Source organism: Eptesicus fuscus, chromosome 24 (assembly GCF_027574615.1).
Source record: "Eptesicus fuscus isolate TK198812 chromosome 24, DD_ASM_mEF_20220401, whole genome shotgun sequence".
Classification (NCBI taxonomy): Eukaryota; Metazoa; Chordata; class Mammalia; order Chiroptera; family Vespertilionidae; genus Eptesicus; species Eptesicus fuscus.
Genome location: NC_072496.1, coordinates 11,427,942 through 11,447,485, shown reverse-complemented (window position 1 = coordinate 11,447,485; position 19,544 = coordinate 11,427,942). Strand labels below are relative to the sequence as shown.

At 44.3% G+C, this 19,544-nt stretch overlaps 1 protein-coding gene across 2 annotated transcripts in view; it reads left to right on the top strand.

Annotated features, from left to right (window-relative positions):
• Nucleotides 1-17,754, top strand: part of BRINP3 (BMP/retinoic acid inducible neural specific 3) — a 199,555-nt gene extending 181,801 nt beyond the window's left edge. For both annotated transcript variants that reach the window (XM_028158072.2, XM_008149829.3), the window contains one exon: nucleotides 16,366-17,754. In XM_028158072.2, coding sequence (XP_028013873.1) covers nucleotides 16,366-17,482 — 1,117 coding nt within the window. In that variant the 3' untranslated portion in view covers nucleotides 17,483-17,754. The remainder of the gene's footprint in view (nucleotides 1-16,365) is intronic.
• Nucleotides 17,755-19,544: the final 1,790 nt, after the last annotated feature.

Sequence of the window (19,544 nt, the reverse complement as noted above, 5' to 3'; positions counted from 1 at the left end):
TATAAAACAGAATTATTATGTTATTCATGAACCTCCCCCCCGAATACATCCCAGCAAAATGTTGTGGCCAGCGGTAAACACCATGATGTAGGGGTGACCTGACTAGCTGAGAGCAGACTAGAATTTTAGTGTATTATCTACATAAAAGAGAAATAAAAAAAGTGTTTTCTCATATTCTATGAAAGTCTCTTCTTCTGTCAGCTTTCATATACATGACATTGGAGGCTTCCATGTGTGCTGATGAAATTGGTTATGTCAAAACTGTCACTAGTAAATATATTGATAAGATAGTATTTGTCCTGAACTCTTTTCCATTCTAAATGATGGCAGTAATTTTTTAAAAAAAGTGATGTTAAACTAAAGAATAAAAATCAGCCTGGCTTGTGTGGCTCAGTGGTTGAGCACCAACCCATGAACCAAGAGGTCACCGATTTAATTCCCAGTCAGGGCACATGTCCCAGTTGCAGGCTGGATCCCCAGTGGGGGGCCTGCAGGAGGCAGCCAATGAATGGCCCTCTCTCATTGATGTTTCTATCTCTTTACCCTTCTCCCTTCCTCTCTGAAATCAATAAAAACATTTTGAAAAATTGGATAAATCTTACAAACACTGCCTTTATCCAATCAATCTTGCTCAATTAAATGGGGGGGGGGGATCTCCTTTGGGTATTTTTCACAATAAATTGAATCTCACGCTTAACTTGATAACACCATGGAAAGCAGCGTGCAGCCTTTAATCTTCATAGTATGCTTAATATTATTCATGCTGAGGCCAAAAAAAGAACCCCTGTCACCTCCTTTTATCATAATTTCCTCACACATGTATTGCTCATATTTACATGTATGTACTGTGTATATGTAAACACACAGGAGGTCTACACACATGTACCAAGTCATTACAAATGGTATAGGGCTGAAATCCAGAGTCATTTTACTTGAGCATTAAACAAAAATTACATTTTCTAAAATCAAATGGCTTTATAAATCAAGAAGGGAAAAACTAAACATTACCAAGCTATGTTTATGTCTAACACTGAAAGATCTCTATAACACTGAAAACACCCACCCACACTCACACACACACTCACACACAACTTTGAAAGACTTCATTTGAAGCAGCCACCACAAGTTATAAAGTCGGTGAATACATTTCAAAAATCAATGCCAATTGAAATCAAAATCCCCTTTCTCACAATCTAGATGCACTTCAGACAGCAGCAAATAGAACAGCACAAAGGAACATCGATGTGACAAAGGAACACGGGAGAAAATGAAGGTCAGTTTGTTGTGTTTGTTCTATTAAACCAGCAGGAAGACTTCATGTAGGTTTCTCAGAGGAGACAAAAGGATCAAGTCTGAGGCCGTACCTTTTATTGAGCTGAAATAAAATTAATTCATACAAGCAGGAGAGTTCGCCATCAACAATCTAAAAACAGAGTAGTAAGGATATAAGGAAATCCTACCAATTTTAAGGCAGATTTGTATTTATAAAATATTGTCCTCAATCTTATCCTTAGCACACACATACACATACACTCAACTATGAATTAGAAACATAAGCAGGACAAGACATGATTATGATCAAAATACATGTTTTTTGTTTCATAGCCTCATCTAAATTCCTCTTGAAATGAAATAAATTACATCACTACCAAATTACATCACTATGTATATTCGGGAATGTGGAGAGAATTTTAAGCGTGTACCTGTTTTTGCTCTGTAAATACAGTGTTACAAGGTAGTTAGGGTTATTCCCCTAAAATTACAAATGAGGGAACTGAAGGTTAGATCATCTAAAAGGTTGGCCCAGCCGGTGTGGCTCAGTGGTTGAGCATTGACCTATGAACCAGGAGGTCACAGTTCAATTCCAGTCAAGGGCACATGCCCGGGTTACAGGCTTGATTCCCAGCAGGGGGCGTGCAAGAGGCAGCTGATTGATGATTCTCATCATTGCTGTTTCTATCTCTCTCTCCCTCTCCCTTCCTCGGCAAAATCAATAAAAATGTATTTTTAAGTGGGATGTTTTATATGTAAGAAATATCAAATCCATAAATATAGGTTTGTAACCTATCAATTAAAATATCAAATCTAAATGGCAAAATTTGCATGAGACACAAACCGCTGAGTCTTGTGTTTCCTTAGGAGAATGAATGAGGGGCAGTTCGGAAGGGCTGATGCATTTAAATGAGGCGGCCTATGAAAAGTGGGCCTCCTTAAAGAGACACGGACCTCGGTGCTGCGGCGAAGGGCCCCTTTCAGGCATGTTCTAAGGGCGCCAGTGTATCTCTGCACCTGTTGCTAAGAGGAGGTACGACTGCTCAAGCTGCAGAGTGAATTTGCCTCAAAGATGCTGAAAAATGGCCTCTCTGTCGTTTTCTCTCTCGTGAATAGAGATGTCTCTCTCTCAAGGGGGGAGTGGCAGGCTGTGGCGGCATTCCGGAGGGACACCTGGGAAACTTGGCAACCTTGAGTGTCCGCGCCGCCAGCGTGAATGGCCGTACAGTAAGCGGGGCGCCAGGCAACCAGGCCTTCTGGTGCAGGAGCTCAGAGAATGCTAATGTCCTCGTCCCCATGAGCTGTGAGACCAGCTCCGCATTCAAGCCTTGTTTTGAAATACAGTCGGCTCCATCTCCCCGAGTTTGAAATCAGATCGTTTGGCTCAGATTTCAGAGGTTTAATTTTGTGAAAGGATCGTCGTGAGGTGGAGGAAAATGTCAAAATTAAGTTATGTCTGCCCAGCTGGTGTGGCTCAGTGGTGGAGCATTGACCTATGAGCCAGGAGGTCATGGTTCGATTCCTGGTCAGGGCACATGCCCTGATTGCAGGCTCGATCCCCATGTAGGGTGTGCAGGAGGCAGCCGATCCATGATTCTCTCTCATCGTTGATGTTTCTCTCTCTCTCACCCTCTCCCTCTCCCTTCCTCTCTCTGAAATCAATTAAACACATTCAAGGAAAATTAAGTTACTTCTGGTCCTGCCACTTCTAGTTTCAGTAAATAAAGGAGTGTCTTGTTTAATCTAAGATGAGCTGTCACGCTTTCCATTAGACGCAGGCTGTGCCCATGTGAGTTCGCGTCCGGGGACGGCCTGCTGGGCCTGCTGTGCACGCCCTCCCCCTCGGTGTGGCAGCCACGCGGGTCTGGGGCCCTCCCCGCCAGCACAGCTGCTCCCTCTGCCTGGGCCACGGACCCTCTGGCTCGCTGTTCAGGTGTCACCTCCCGGGGCAGCTCCCCGAGGCCCCCGAGCGCTATTCTCTATCGCATTATACTCTCAATCTTTCTCACGACGCTTCTGCATCCTTACTGTTTCCTGTTTATTACTCCACGTATTTATCGAGGAGTAAATCCACAGTGGGACCGTGTCTCCTTTTCAGCATTGTAATCTTAAATCCATAATTACAAAAAACAACACAAAAACCCACAGTGTGGGTGGGTGGTTGCTTTTTATTTTATTTTTTTATACTTTTCTGTTGGGTTTGGTTTTTATGAAACCTACTAGTAGCCCGTTTGCACGAAGATTCGTGCAATAGACCTTCATTCACCTGGCTGCCTGCACCAGTTTTCTGCCGGCACCAGGGACCCAGGCCTTGGCTGTGGCCACCACCTTCTACCTTCTTTCAGGGTCCCGGCTTGGCCCTGGGCGGTGGCCTTGGGCTCGGCTGCAACCAGCGTCCCTGCTACCCCATCTCAGGAGCGAGCTGACCCCCCAGGTCGGCTCGCTCCTGCGATCGGAGCAGGCACCTGGCTGGCGCCCAAGGCCCGGAAAGCCCCGGGCGGCTTTCCGGGCCTTGGGCTCCGCCGCACCCCAGCGTCCCTGCAACGGTTTCCTGGTGGGCGTGGCTTGGGCGTAGCGAAGGTGCGGTCAATTTGCATATTTGTCTATTATAAGGTAAGATAGAGACTTGAGCTAATCACACATAGGGCTCATCGTTACACTTTTCTTGTTTGCCTCATTCCATGTACATAGGTATTCTGGTCTCTTCCTCTTCAGCCCCACTTCCATCCGATGGGCTCCCACTCTGTGGGCTTGACAGATGTCTTTAAAGGTGGCCCTGGCTTTGTCAAATGTGTAGTGATGATTTTCACATTTGCATCTTTAATTTGCATGAATTGTAGCATGTATTTTCTTTCTTTTTCTCATATGACATGTTTGCAAGACCCACCCAACTTCCATACCTGTATTTTGTGGGTTCTCATGGTTGCCCAGCATAATCCACCAGAGTTGCCATGCATTCCTTAGTGGTTTGTGAGTCTGGATATGGGGAGTGTTTAGTTGGTTTGTGGTTTTTTTAAATCGGTGACTTTTGTGAAATTGAAGGGTAGGTGGCAGTCATCTGAAAGTGTGGCCGGGGCTGGAGGCTGTATTTCCAGAATGTCCCTTGGGGGGAGGTGGCAGGTGAACCTGTTGGAGTGTCATAACGTGTAGTACACAAACACCATAGGGGCTTGAAACCCTCATTGAAAGAGCCCACGCTGGTTCCAGTTTGGGAGCGGGGGTGGAGCAGGATTCGATGGTGGGAACGTGTGCCGCTGCCCCACGTGGTCATTTGGAGGTCCTGATGAGTGGAGGCTTGCATTTTCAGGGAGTGGCTCCCAAGGTTACCGGGGCCATTGACTTCCGGCCAGTGAGAGGTGTACGAGTGAGTGGACCAGCACCTAACTCAGGTCAAAAACTCTTGAGGTGGCCAAATCCGGATTTGAAGCTGACTGGGAAGTAGAGACACTTCCTGGTGACACCTCCAAACTGGGGTTGTTGAGAAAATGAAGCAAGTTCACCCAGGGGGGGTGCTCTTGGAACAGCCTCTTGACCACAGGAAGGTCTCAGAAGGTATTAGGTCGAAAGGAGGTCTGTGGGCAGCCAAGTGCTTTAGCGGCTTTGTCAGGACTTTCAGAATTAGTAAGTTTTTGCTCTCTTGAGATGATTAAAATAATGCTTAGGGTGAATGCAAGCAGCTTAGGAGGTCTGAGGCCACTAAATCTAGTTAATGAGCTACTTCACAAGAGGCAGTCAGAATATTTTGATGGCCCTGGTCGGTGTGGCTCAGGTAGAGCATTGGACTGGGCATGGAAGGGTCCTGGGTTCGACTGCCAGCCCCGTGCGGGAGGCAACCAGTCTGAGTGTCTCTCTCACCTCTCTCTCTCCCCCTCCTCCCCTCCCACTCTCTAAAAATCCATGGAAAAATATCTTGGGTGAGAATTCTCTCTCTCTCTCTCTCTCTCTCTCTCTCTCTCTCTCTCTCTCACTCACACTCACACACACACACACACACACACACACACACACACACAAATGTTTTGATGAAAGGCTTACATTGAGTAAAACAAACCAAAAAGAGAGCAAAGCGTTTGGCCATTTTAGACCCCTGATTGCTCAAAGGCGAGAGAGCGTGAGGACACAGGGCAACCAGGTTGGGGAAGTTTGAAAAAACAAGACATTTCTGAAAAATGTCTTTAACGGCGAAGATCTGAGTCAACTCTTATTTGCTCCGAGAAAACTGCCAGGGAGAGAGATCAAGTAACGTCAAAACCAGACAGAGATCTTGACAGCAAATCCAGAATTGCTATCTGGACGCGCTTCCAGAATTCTCTCCCGAAGCGACACTTGGCTCTTACACCGTTTCCTTGCCTGGGCCTTCCTGTTTGCAAGGACAACCCCACTGAGGTTTGTCTCCGGAAAGGCAGAAGATAAACTCATGCCTCCAAAATAGATCTGCGCTTCTTAAAGGATTTTTCTCTAAAGAACAGACTTGTGTGCACCGTGTTGATTTAAAATTAGGACTGGCTGTCTGAGTCGCTCGCTTCCCATCATTATTTACCTCTTCTTCTGTCTTGCTTTTAGAAGTATAATGGGCAAATAGCTCTCTCCGTGTTATCCATTACAGCATGCGGAATTAATTTATTTCTCTCTAAATCCTCGGTGGCTTTTGGAAGAGAATGCTAGCGGAATGAGAAAGACTAACTAGGCACCTAAAAGCCACCTCTTGTTTGCCAACCTTATCTGCAGTTTTAGAGTCTTCAGCCCGTCGGTAGGATTCTCATCCCTCACGTCAGGCATGCTGCTCTAGACACAGGCTGGCCCCAGGTCCTTACTGCTGAGAAACTGTACCTGTTCTCTTACATGGTACATAAAGAATGTCATGCTATAATTACCTACTGCATGAATGATAAATATCCCAGCACTGGTAAATAACACAGCATTGCAACCCAAAATTATAGCTTAACGCTTACTTGCACATAGATAGCCAGAGATATGACTCTCTGTGCCTGTTTGTTTAGTAGACTTTCAAGTGTTTATTTTTATAAAGTGATAATAATCACACATTTAAAAGTTTTAAAATATATTTTTATTTATTTCAGAGAGGAAGGGAGAGGTTGAGAGAGAGAAACATCAGTGATGAGAGAGAATCATTGATCGGCTGCCTCCTGCCCACCCCACATGGGGATCGAGCCTGCAAGCGGGGCATGTGCCCTGACCAGGAATCGAACCATGTCCTCCTGATTCATAGGTCGATGCTCAATCACTGAGCCATGCTGGCTGGGCTGAACTATTTTAAATTTTGCCCTTTGTACTTTCCATTGAGGAATCTGTATTGACCTAAGGGCACTCTTTGGTTTACTGCAAGTGGGAGATGCAGGCTTCAATGGAGTGGCCAGGGCTTCCATTACTGTGCACAGAGGGAAGAAGGAATATTAAGAAACAAGTGGGTGCCACTGCTATACCATCCCATCGCGATTTTAATTTCCAAGTGTTAGATCCATGTTGGGAAACGTAGCTAATTCCATAAACTATCATCAAATGAACTGTGCAGAAAAGCAATTACATATTCTGAATAGCTATCTCCTTCTCAGTGATTTTGCCTTCATCCTTATCAACAAAGGCCTTATGTTAAGGATTGTTCAGATGAAATGTCCAACATATTATTTCAAAGAACTAAGATAGACTTTCAGGAATTTTTTCAAAGAGACCCAAGATATATATCGACAGATCTTTCCATAATGTTTTATGTGCACACGTCTGCATTCCCATACGTTTTTATATAGTTATGCTACCTTTATTCACTTTTACTTCTTTAGAATGTGCTTGATAGAGAAGCTCTTTATTCTGCTTCATTCTTTAATGTTTCGGGACAGCATGACCTTTATTCAGCTGAAAGGACCCTCATTAGGAGTGTGAGTGCTTATGTCTGAGACCTTGTTCTACTACTAATTATCTGTGCGACCTTGGGAAATTATCGTCACCAATCAGGTTTCAGTTTTCTCGTCCGCCAAGTGAAGGTGTTGGACAAGGTGATCTCCAAGGTCCTACCTTCCCTGCTCTAATTTCCAGGATTCTCTGACTCAGGGCACATGGTGGATGCTGATCTAATTAATTTTCTTAGTCACATTCACAAGACTCGACGGAATATATTTCCTCACGATGTTGGAGAAGGGGATGCGTGTGTCTATCAAGATTTCAGTGAGGTATAAACTGTGGGGTTGGCTTTCCTGAAAGGCACAAAGTTGAGATTCTGATCCTGTACTGCATGGGACAACCACTCTCTTCTTTGTTCTTCTAACATCGACATTGAACATCTCTGCCTCCTGATAAGCTATGAAATGGTGTCAAATTAATTTTAATACCCACGTTGTTACATGTAGTGCCTCGCGTTCAAAACTGTTTCTTACATACAGAGTGTAAACACATGAGCTTTCTAAAATAGGGTTTAAACTGTTTAAATCGAAATGCTGTCTTTAAATAGGGTCATGTATCATTTTCATGTATCCCATTATTTGCATTGCAAATGAGCAGCTTCTACATGTCCTACATTTTACTGAACTTCAAGAGTAAAAACATGAGATATGGCCGTCATATGGCCATCAGCCCTCAAAAATTTAGGATCATGTAGGGGCTTAGTAAGGGTGTGCACTATATAAAGCGTAGAGATACATCAAATGGCTTCAGATCACGAGGGAGTAGGGGAGCTGAAGGTAATATGGGAACTCTCTCCCAGGCTTGTCCATAAATATAAGGGCAGGACTTGGGCAAGGTTGGGTGCAGCTTTCTAAACAGAGGACTTTATTTGACCAGAGATGTAGCAGTGAGCTCATTTAGCTAACACTCTGAAGAGAGTGCTTAGAGACGGACAGGAAGATTCCAATTCCAGGCACCACCTGCCATCAGGTGGGAAGGGGGGATTCATTTTTCCTCTCCTGTCCAATGATGTGAATGTTCATTTAGAAAAGAATTTGAAAATAAGTTTTCGAATCACATAATTCGGTGACAGAATGAGGAGGACCAAGAGACAGGTGACACAGTGAACCAGCCCAGCCGGGGTGGCTCGGTGGTTGAGTGTTGACCTGTGGACCAGGAGGTCACTGAGCTTTGCCTCCCGGTGGGGCTGGATCCCTAGTGTGGGGACATTCGGGAGGCCAGCCGATCAATGATTCTCTCTCATCATTAAATTGATGCTTCTAGCTCCCTCTCCCTTCCTCTCTGGAATCAACAAAAATTTATTTAAAAGGAAAACACAGCAGGATTCAAATTAGACATGCTGATTTAACTCAATAATGGGGCTTAAGGTGGACAGGGCCCATAGGCAGTTGGAGAAAAATATGAGTGTTGTCAGGCCACTGTGTAGTAATCCATGTAACATATTATTCTCCACATGATATCACCCCAGTATTTATTCCTTCACTTAACTTCTATTCCGTCCACTCTGCAAGCCTCAGTTCCGGTATCATCCTTTACCTATTTCCACCCCCATGATTTGTATTTTCATAACTCCTCCTACACTGCTGTAAACTATCAAACCTACAATTTGCTTTTTATTTAGATTACATGTTTATTACATATTTATGCATTTCTAGTGTAACATGCACTAGGAATTCACAAAATCTCCTACTTTTGATCCCCACTTTCCCAATCCCCTCACATAATATTATCTAAAATGATGCTAGATATGCAATTAGAACTTAAGTACTTACTGACGACACTTCCATATTCATGCTTCTGCAAGCTTCCCATAAGTAGACTCAGATTTTTTTTCTGAATTTTAACATATTTCAAAATAGGGGAACAAGGTCCTAACATTTTTAGCATTTATTTATAGAAACCTTCCTTTGCTTTTAGAAACAAATGCAGGGAAAGGCCCATTTCAATGGCATTTTCGGTGCAGATTGCTTTCAAACGGGCGTGGGTAGCCATGCAGCTCTGATTTTTACCATTTTGTTTTATCTCTAATATGAATACGGCATTTTCTTGGAGGCTGTAACAGTAACAGCTAGCCCTTAAGGAAGCAAAGGACAGTTCCAACCCAGCACAGTGTGAGTCCCAGTCAGTAGGAGGTCGTCTTTCAAGACGTGTTTTTTTTTTTCAGTTTTGCAAATTCATCTGATCTATTCATCGTTCCATATTTAATTTCATTTCACGGCATTTTCACCTTGGTGGACGACATGGTGTGTGATGTTAAATGGTCTTGTTTGCATTTTCCCGTGTTTGATTTAAATTCTGTATGACATGTCATAGTTTAATTTAACCTTTTTGGGGGGCGGAAAGGGGTCTACACACTGAGACGCATTGTGAGTACTGTATGTACTGAGTTCAAGTAATATATTTTTTAACTATATCTTTATTGATTTCAGAGAGGAAGAGAGAGGGCGAGAGATAGAAATATCGATGAATGAGAATCTTCCATAGGCTGCCTCCTGCACGCCCCACACCGGGAATCAAACCATGACCTCCTCTTTCATAGGTTGATGTTCAGCCACTGAGTCACACCGGGTGGGATCAGTAAATGCTTGTATAATGAACAAATGAATGGATAATTTGGGTTTGGTCTATTTCTCTCCCCATCTCTTCTGTCTCGGTACTGGCACGCATTCTTCCCACTTTTATGTCCAGACGGGTCTTTTAGAATTGACTGAAGTTTTAATTACCTGAAGGAAATACCATTCCCTGTTATACCTGTTATTGTGCCTTTAAAAAGGAGCTCATTTTATGGGAATGCGGGATTAAGAAGTGCAGACGAGTATCATATTGACAATTTAAGTCCCGACTCCTCCATTTCAGGGTTCATGGTCAAAATCACTTCCTTCCTCTTCTGCAAAAACAGAGAAGATATTAGTACCTGTCTCCGCTTCATGTTGAGTCTCAAATTACTTCATAAAGGGACAGTGTCTAGAAACATGCCTGGAACGTAGCGGACAGTCAATATCCGCTGCTCTGGCAAGGTTAGGTTCTCATTAAGACGCTTCTCGATTGCAAAAGTTGAAATATAAACACCAGTTAACAAATACATACCCTTGCCCATATACAAAGTAATTATTTGAGGCTAAACTGAAAGGGAAACTTAGTATTAGTGTGTAGTTAAGCTGGGAATGTAACCAAATACTTTCAATTATAATAGGCAGTCTTGGTACTACATTTTTTATAATGACCTCATTTGAATTACCCACTATTTGATTTTCTGGGTGCAAGGAACTATATTTCCTAATGAAAGAATTACAAGTATGCCTGCCAGCATGGCTCAGTGGTTGAGTGTTGATCATGGTTAGATTCCCGGTCAGGGCACATGCCCGGGTTGCAGGCTTCATCCCCAGTGTGGGGTGTGCAGGCGGCAGCTGATTAATGATTCTCTCTCATCATTGATGTTTCTTTCTCTCTCTCCCTGCCTCTCTGAAATATCTTTTTTTAAAGAATTACAAGCATAGGTCTGTCTTTTGGGGGCAGGGGTTTTTCCTGTAATTGTGCTCATGGATCGGCTTAAGGAGGAGAAAATCCTTTGCTCACATCCCTAATGTGCCACGAGTTCATTACCTCCGTGACCTCAGGAAAGTGACCCAGCCGCGCTGAGGCTCCGTGATCTGCTCTGTAAAAAACATTAATAATACTTATCTCAGAAGTGAGGGTTACATGCCTGCATTAGGTGAAGTGCCTAAAATCGCTGAGTAAATGTTGCCTATCTTTCTCTTCTCTGAGCGCCCAGGTGAAGGCCCTTTGGGGACAGCTGTGTCCATTGCAAACCTGTTTATTAACCTCATTCCCGTGTATTCTGTACCATTTTCTTATTTGCACAGGAGGAGCAGAAGTGTAGGGGTAGATGGGACGGGCTGCTATTTGGCTTACTTACACTCTACAGGCTATTTTTTAATGAGTATTTTTTAGGCAGTCACAGGTTTGGAATCAGAGTTCTTTATAAACTGTGTATGTTTATAATGTGAAGCCAGAACATTAATTTAAATATAAAACGTAGTGACTTTGGAGTCACTTATGAGCTCTGTCTGTACCGTCCCCCCCAAAACACAGACTCCTGGGTCTGACGTCAACTTCCGGTCTCCAGGTAACGGAGGAGGGATAGCTGAGCAGGTTAAACAGCACCATAAGGAAGCCATCAGTCACACCCAGAGAGTGCGGTATTTTAAAAACTGGTCTCATTTTCTCAAGTCAACAGCATGGGATGCACAAAGAAGTTAAGACTGGAAAAGACTTAAGGGACATAACTACCTAATGAAATGAGTAGACTCTCTTTGGAGCCTGATTTTGAAGAATTAAAAATAATTATTTTTAGATTTTCAGGTAAATTGGAATATGGCCTGGCTATTTGTCACTGCCAATAAATTAGTTAATTTTGTTATGTGATAATGGCAATTGTGATTATGTAAGTTAATGGATCATCTTAACTTTTTGTTGTCTTCACATGAGGACTAACAACATTTTCCCGTTGATTTTTAAAGAGTGGAAGAGAGAGAGAGAGAGAGACACATTGATTGGTTGCCTCCCCCACGTGCCCCAACCAGGGCCAGGGACTGAGCCTGCAAACCAGGTCCGTGCCCCGGATGGGCATCATACCCGGGACCCTTCAGTCTGCAGGCCGACCTTCTATCCACAGAGCCACTGGGCTAGGCCAGTGGTTGGCAAACTGCGGCTCGAGAGCCACATGCGGCTCTTTGGCCCCTTGAGTGTGTACCCTAAATAAGTTAATAACAATGTACCTACCTATATAGTTTAAGTTTAAAAAATGTGGCTCTCCAAAGAAATTTCAATCGTTGTACTGTTGATATTTGGCTCAGTTGACTAAGTTTGCTAGCCCAGTGGTCGGCAAACTCATTAGTCAACAGAGCCAAATATCAACAGGACAATGATTGAAATTTCTTTTGAGAGCTGAAAACTGACTTCTGCGCATGGGCCACGAAGTTTCAATCTCACTGTATGTGCGTGCCCGCACGTGGTATTTTGTGGAAGAGCCGCACTCAAGTGGCCAAAGAGCCGCAGTTTGCCAACCACTGGGCTAGGCTATAGCTAGATTTAAAGAAGCATAAGATTTTGAAGTTGAAGAATAACTGAGGATTATGTTGTTCCTATACCCAAGCACTGTTTCCCAGTCCTGTAGAAAAAACGGGAATCTGTCTTTGTGTTCAGAAATCTCCAGAAGCACAAGGCACACACATTCATTGAATCCGATAGAATTCAGACATTTCATATACAGAGAGCCACGTACCTGAGTCGCTTCCACACATCCCTTCAATCTCCTCAGGTAACTACTCTATAAATAAAAACTCATCTTTATCTCCCTCCATTTCTGAATCAGAAAATCTATTAAGACAGGTAATGGAAACATGTTCGTTTGAAATTGTGTCTGGTCCCTTTAGAACGTGGTGTTTACCCCGACGACTGACACGGTGGGGATGCCTGACAAGCCTTACCCCAGGGTGGCTATCCAGTTAGAAGGTAGTCATGCTACCTCGGATTTAATTTGTCACACGGATTACAGCAGAGACAGCAGGTGTCTCTGCCTAACCCCATTGGCTGTGAGTGGAGGTATTACGCGGCTCTGAAAATGAATGCTGACATGCCACTCTGAGAGCTCATTTTCTCCTGCGGGTGACACGCCATCGCGTATCTGCATCGCGCGTGTCCCCACCTGCCAGAGCAAACACATTACTGGTTGGGGCCGTTCGCCCTAAAAGCAGATATTGTCTGCTCCAATCAATTCTCAGCTATTAACGGGAGCTCTTAACTGCATTGGCGAAAGGCAGATATGTTCAATTAGTATATTTTTTCAGGAGCGACATGGCATTTACTCGGAGGAGAAATGTAAGGCTGCCAGAATCTATTGTAACATGTAGATAAAAATTAACACACATAAGCCATGATGGATGCAGCTTCAGGGAACAATTCATTTGCCACTGACTGTACAGGAGGCGATGCATGGTGATTGCCCTTACAGGTATGGGATGAAAAGAATAGGAATAGAGTGTACACAAGGGCAAAAAAAAAAAAAGGAAAAAAGAAAACATGCCCAGCTGGCGTGGTATAGCCTAATTTTGAAGCTATTTCTCTCCCATTTTGAAAATGTTTTCCTGAAAAATTTTTGAAGTTTTAAAACTTAAAAAAAAAGTTAAATTTTGCTTTGTTGGAAAAGAAAACAACTCGGTGATGTTTCGGGTAAGTGAAAAATCCACAAGCCATCTTCAAATGTGTTCCACCTTCTCTTTTTAACCAAATTTTCACAAGGAGAAAAAAAAAAGACTTTCTATTGTATTTCTTTTTCCTTGACAAATCTGCTCCTCCTTGCAAAATACAATAAAATAGTCGAAACACAACAAGGAGCAGCAAGGAAGGAAATCCCTGCACTAGCTCTGCTGTCCGGGTCCGCGGGCTCTCACAGGACGCCCATCAATATTCATCCACGGGAAGCAGAGACACAAAACTGAAACATCCCCCCGAAGTGCATCTGGGGCCCGGGCCAGGGGCGGGGGAGACTGAAGCTGGAGGGCGCTGCTTTCCTGAGAAAGTGCCCGGTGATCTCCCCGTGTGTCCTACTTTTGTGGGCAGCCTGTTAGCCTGAGGCCTGTTTACTTCATTGTCTGTCCTTGTGATTTGGAGACATGATTAGAGCCGTACAGTGAGAGATGAATTGTCTGGGGAATGTAAGCTATGGTTTCAGGGAAGAAAATGTAATTTTCCAGCCAGATCGGCTATATATTTTATATTCTTTATATTAGGGGGCCATAAATGGAACTACAGAAAGTGTGAAGAGGCAAACAAATGAACTTGAGAGTTAGGTCTTCACAACTATATTAAATGTCTATTTTAGCCTGGCTTAGTGGTCGAGCGTCGACCGATGAACCAGGAATCTACCATGGTTCGATTCCCGATCTGGGCACATACCTGGGTGGCAGGTTCCATCCACAGTAGGGGGTGTGCCGGAAATAGCCGATCAGTGATTCTCTCTCATCATCAATGTTTCTTTCTCTCTTCCTTTCTCTCTGAAATTCATAAAATATATTTTGTAAAAAATGGTGGTAGTGTAAAGGATTGAGTACATTTTGCAGAAAATCTCATATGTATAATGGACACTGAAAGGTGTAAGGATATCAAAAGTAGGTAGAGTTTTGTGTCTGCTCTGAGATACACACGAGGCAGTATTCTAAGCACAGGCATACAGTCTGAGCCGAACTCTCTCTCACAAGAACGCAATACAGGAGATATTGCTATTCCCATTTTTCACATGAGAGAAAGTGGGTTACACAACCTGCCCGAATATTCCATGATCATACAGCTAGAATGAGAAAACACTTTCTGAATCCACAGCCACACTTTTCCTTCATTATTTAATAGGTTGTTGTTTTTTTTTTAATTTTTGTTGATTTTTAGAGAGGAAGGGAGATGGATAGAAAGAGAGAAATATCATCAGCTGCCTCCTGCATGCCCCACACTGGGGATCGAGCCCACAACCCGGGCATGTGCCCTGATCAGGAATCAAACCGTGACCTCCTGGTTCATAGGTCTATGCTCAACCACTGAGCCATGCAGGCCAGCTATTTTACAGAGATTGTAAACACACCTAGAGTGTCTGAGCCCTAGTGGGTTTGGCTCAGTGGATAGAGTGTCAGCCTGCGGACTGAAGGGTCCTGGGTTCAATTCCAGTAAAGGGCACATACCTGAGTTGTAGGGTCCATCCTGGCCCTGGTCAGGGTGCAAGTGGGAGGCAACCTATCGACCTGTCTCTCTCCCCTCCCACTCTCTCTAAAATCAGTGGAAAATCCTTGGGTGAGGATTAAGAGTCTGAAAGGTGAAGAAACAGGAAAATAACATCTTAAATTGGCTTCATGATTTGCCTGATTTTGGGGAAGAAATGAGAAAAAATTGTTAATGATTCAAATCAAACACATTAAATCGACACACTTAACCCTTGTTAAAAGAACTTGTAGTTGGTTTTAATGAGATATTTTCGACAATTTCTTTGAGCAGCCTGTAAGTAAAAAATCAAACATGTTTCAATAATATTTTCCCTCTCCGTAGGTACTTGTTCTTTCAATGTTGATAAAACCCTGGGATTTAAATCCATTGATTGACTATTTGGAGCTGTTTATTTTTCTCTTATTTTCTATTTAGGGCTTCCTGTCACAGGAGGGCTTATTGAAGCGAACCTAAGGGAGAATGAAGGAACAGTCCTCATTTACACACCCTGATTCTCCTCTAGATATTTTATGATAAAGCCACTTATGTTTCCTATTGTTAGATATCTTTTCAGAACAATAACAGATCCAACTCTATACACAATCAGCTTCCAAGTATACTAGTGCAGTGGTTGGCAAACCGCGGCTCACGAGCCACATGCGGCTCGAGAGCCACGGTCTGCCGCTCTGTCGACTAATGAGTTTGCCAACCACTGTCCTAGTTCATAGGTCGAAGTTCAACTACTGAGCCACAGTGTTCCTCTTTTAAATGCTTAAGTCAGTGGTCGGCAAACTCAGTAGTCAACAGAGTGGCGAGCCGCATGTGGCTCGCGAGCCGCAGTTTGCTGACCACTGTACTAGAGAGACCACATGCAATCTCTTCAGAAGGAATTATCTATAGCCAATCTAGTGCAGAAATAAAATATATATAATATACAAATATAATATGCAAACATCTATTACATATAACAATATATAACATGATTACATAGTATATAGATGTATATATCTATATAAACATATTTAAATATATATAATTTATAGTATACAAATATAAAAGGTATATTTCTTCAATGATTAACTATATGGATCTTTTTAAAAAATATATTTTTATTTCAGAGAGGAAAGAAAAGGGAGAGAGAGATAGAAACATCAACAAGAGAGAGAATCATGGATCAACTGCCTCCTGCATGCCCCCCACTGGGGATGGAGCCCACATCCTGGGCATCTAACCAGGACCTCCTGGTTCATAGGTCGATGCTCAACCCCTGAGCCCCGCCCGCAGGGCTCTCTGGACCTCTCACCTCCGTTAAGCGCCTAGCTGGAGCCGACCTGAAGGAACCCTAGTGCAGCTCAGGGCCCGGGCTGCCTCCGCTGCAGCCCCACTCGGTGCCTGTACTGACACAGCTTCTCCCTGTTCTCTTCCCAGAACCTCCACCTACTGGCTCACTCGCATCCAGTCCTTCCTCTACTGCAACGAGAACGGGCTCCTGGGCAGCTTCTCGGAGGAGACGCACTCCTGCACCTGCCCCAGCGACCAGCTGGCCTGCACGGCCGCCCTGCCCTGCACGGTGGGCGACGCGGCCGCCTGCCTGGCCTGCGCCCCCGACAACCGCACGCGCTGCGGCGCCTGCAACACGGGCTACATGCCGAGCCAGGGCGCGTGCAAGCCCGAGGTGGCCGAGTCCACCGACCACTACATCGGCTTCGAGACCGACCTGCAGGACCTGGAGCTGAAGTACCTGCTGCAGAAGACGGACCGGCGCCTCGAGGTGCACGCCATCTTCATCAGCAACGACATGCGCCTCAACAGCTGGTTCGACCCGTCGTGGCGCAAGCGCATGCTGCTCACCCTGAAGAGCAACAAGTACAAGTCCAGCCTGGTGCACATGATCCTGGGGCTGTCGCTGCAGATCTGCCTGACCAAGAACAGCACCCTGGAGCCCGTGCTGGCCGTGTACATCAACCCGTTCGGGGGTAGCCACTCGGAGAGCTGGTTCATGCCCGTCAGCGAGGACCGCTTCCCGGACTGGGAGCGGACGAGGCTGGACCTGCCCCTGCAGTGCTACAACTGGTCGCTGACGCTGGGCAACAAGTGGAAAACCTTCTTCGAGACGGTGCACATCTACCTGCGCAGCCGCATCAAGTCCAGCGGCCCCAACGGCAACGAGAGCGTGTACTACGAGCCCCTGGAGTTCATCGACCCGGCCCGGAACCTGGGCTACATGAAGATCAACAACATCCAAGTGTTCGGCTACAGCATGCACTTTGACCCCGAGGCCATCCGGGACCTCATCCTGCAGCTGGACTACCCCTACACTCAGGGATCCCAGGACTCGGCGCTCCTGCAGCTGGTCGAGATCCGAGACCGTGTAAATAAGCTGTCGCCGCCCGGCCCGCGCCGCCTGGACCTGTTCGCCTGCCTGCTCCGCCACCGCCTCAAGCTGGCCACGAGCGAGGTGGTGCGCATCCAGGCCGCCCTGCAGGCCTTCAATGCCAAATTGCCCAACGCCGTGGATTACGACACGACCAAATTATGTAGTTAAGCCAGTCACGTCAAGCACAAACCCACGCCCGGGGGAGTTTTTACAGTGCTCTTTGTGGGACCGTTTCTGTTCGGGAAGAGTCCACTTAAAACCGATTGTCTTTTTCAATATCTTGTCTTATCTCCGTCAATAACGTTGGCTGGCGGTTCCCGCCCATGGACTTGCTGCCCATGAATATATTCCACTGCAGTATTGGTTGATGAATGAAATAAATACTGACACCCGTCTAGAAGACAGTCTACTTTTTACAATAAATTTCATTTGTAATTTTATATGTTCCGTGGCAATGCTTTTGTGCATTACATCCTCTGGAGGGAACATAAAAAGATACCAATAAAATTTTGTAGCTGAACAGTTATTAAAAAGAAGTGCTGTGGGATTCTTTTTTTTTTTTTTTTTTCCCATGAAATGAGTTCTATTTGGAGACATGGCTTGTTAGAACCTGGGGAAAATTCACCAGGATTTCTTTAAATGGGAACATTTGAAAGTCCCTCTCAACCGCCTTCAGGGAAAACCCAACTAGATAGAATGCTTCGGAAGCAGTTGATACGTTATTACTTGTGTTATCTGTGCTTGCAAACCATTCTAAGAGACACCATCCTTATTATAATAAGCAGGTAAAGTATTTCCCAAGTAAATATACCGAAAAAGGTGATTAGAAGCACATCATAGACCAAAGGAAACTCTTAATTTTTTTTTAGCAACTTGCTCAGCCATTGTTTCTCTAAATTCTAATAACCTATAGTCAGTCGGTATACGCCACACAATCGTTTTCACTTCATGCACTGAAAACCTAGTTATTCCCACATTTTACCAATGTCAATTGTATAACTTCTAGAACTTACAAATAATAATGTGTTGGTATAAAATCAATAACTGATGTAAAGAAACTTTTTTTCTCTCTGATAAACTATTACTAAAATACATTAAAAAAAAACACCCTTTCAATATAAAACTAATTTTAGTTTAAGTTTTTGTTTTAAAATGAGTTCCCAAATTAGTACCTTTCTCCCTGTGGATTTAAGATGCATTTTTTTAATTTAAATTCTTTATTGTTTAAAGTATTACATGTCTCCTTTTCCCCCCATTGACCTCTCCCCGGCCGCTTTTTGCTTAGATGTACCTGAATGTCCCGTCAAGTGTGGTTATGGCACTTAGCACTCAGCTCTTGTCTAGATGTGTCCTAAGCATTTCTTAGCATTTAAACAAACGCCCCGCCGCCCTGCTTACCTGCTGAGGCCATCGCGTCGTTTTCCAGGGCTCGGAGACAGGAACCCGGGACAGGAATGAACAGGGTAAGACTGGCCACAAAAACATCACCCAGACATTCTGGGTTCTTGAGACGTTTGTCTTTCTTTCCCATTTTAACCACAAGTAGTTCTGACAAATACATATTCCATCTACCATAAGCAAAGCACTGTTCTCGCATTGCTTGGGGTAGCTTCTAAGCAATTCAACAGAAAATATATACAATTATTAAACATAATTTTGGTGTTATATCAAATATTCTCTTTGATTCTAACAACAACAGTAGGCTATAGATTATTATTCCTTTTTTTTTTTTTTTTTTGGTGAAAGGCTCAGAATGCTTGGTCAAACCAAGACTTTGAGAGACCAAGATTCTAACACAGGTTTGTCTGAAAAAGTCAGAATTGCCGCGAGGACCTTTATCAGAAGAGTCTTGGGAGCCTAGGCCAGAAACCAACCAAGCAACCCGCATTGTCACCAATGGACACAGGGCGGTGGCACTCCTTGGAACAGAGGACACTGTCAGCCATGCCAGCTCACTCTGCCCTGACCGGCTTACCGCAGCGACAGGTAAGGAAGAACTTAATGGGGCTTCCATCCTGGGACGTCCTGTGTTAGCACAGAAGTCCCACTGGTCAGGATCTAATTATCCGAGTGCCAGCTGCCTTGGTGACCTTTATATCCGAGTCTGGTTTCCCCCGAAATACAGAGGTCATACGAATGCTTCTCTCTGAATGTTGTGTCGAAGGCACCATGAATACAGTGGAAGTGAACAGACCAAGCAAATTCTCAAGTGTTCTACAGATGTAGAGGA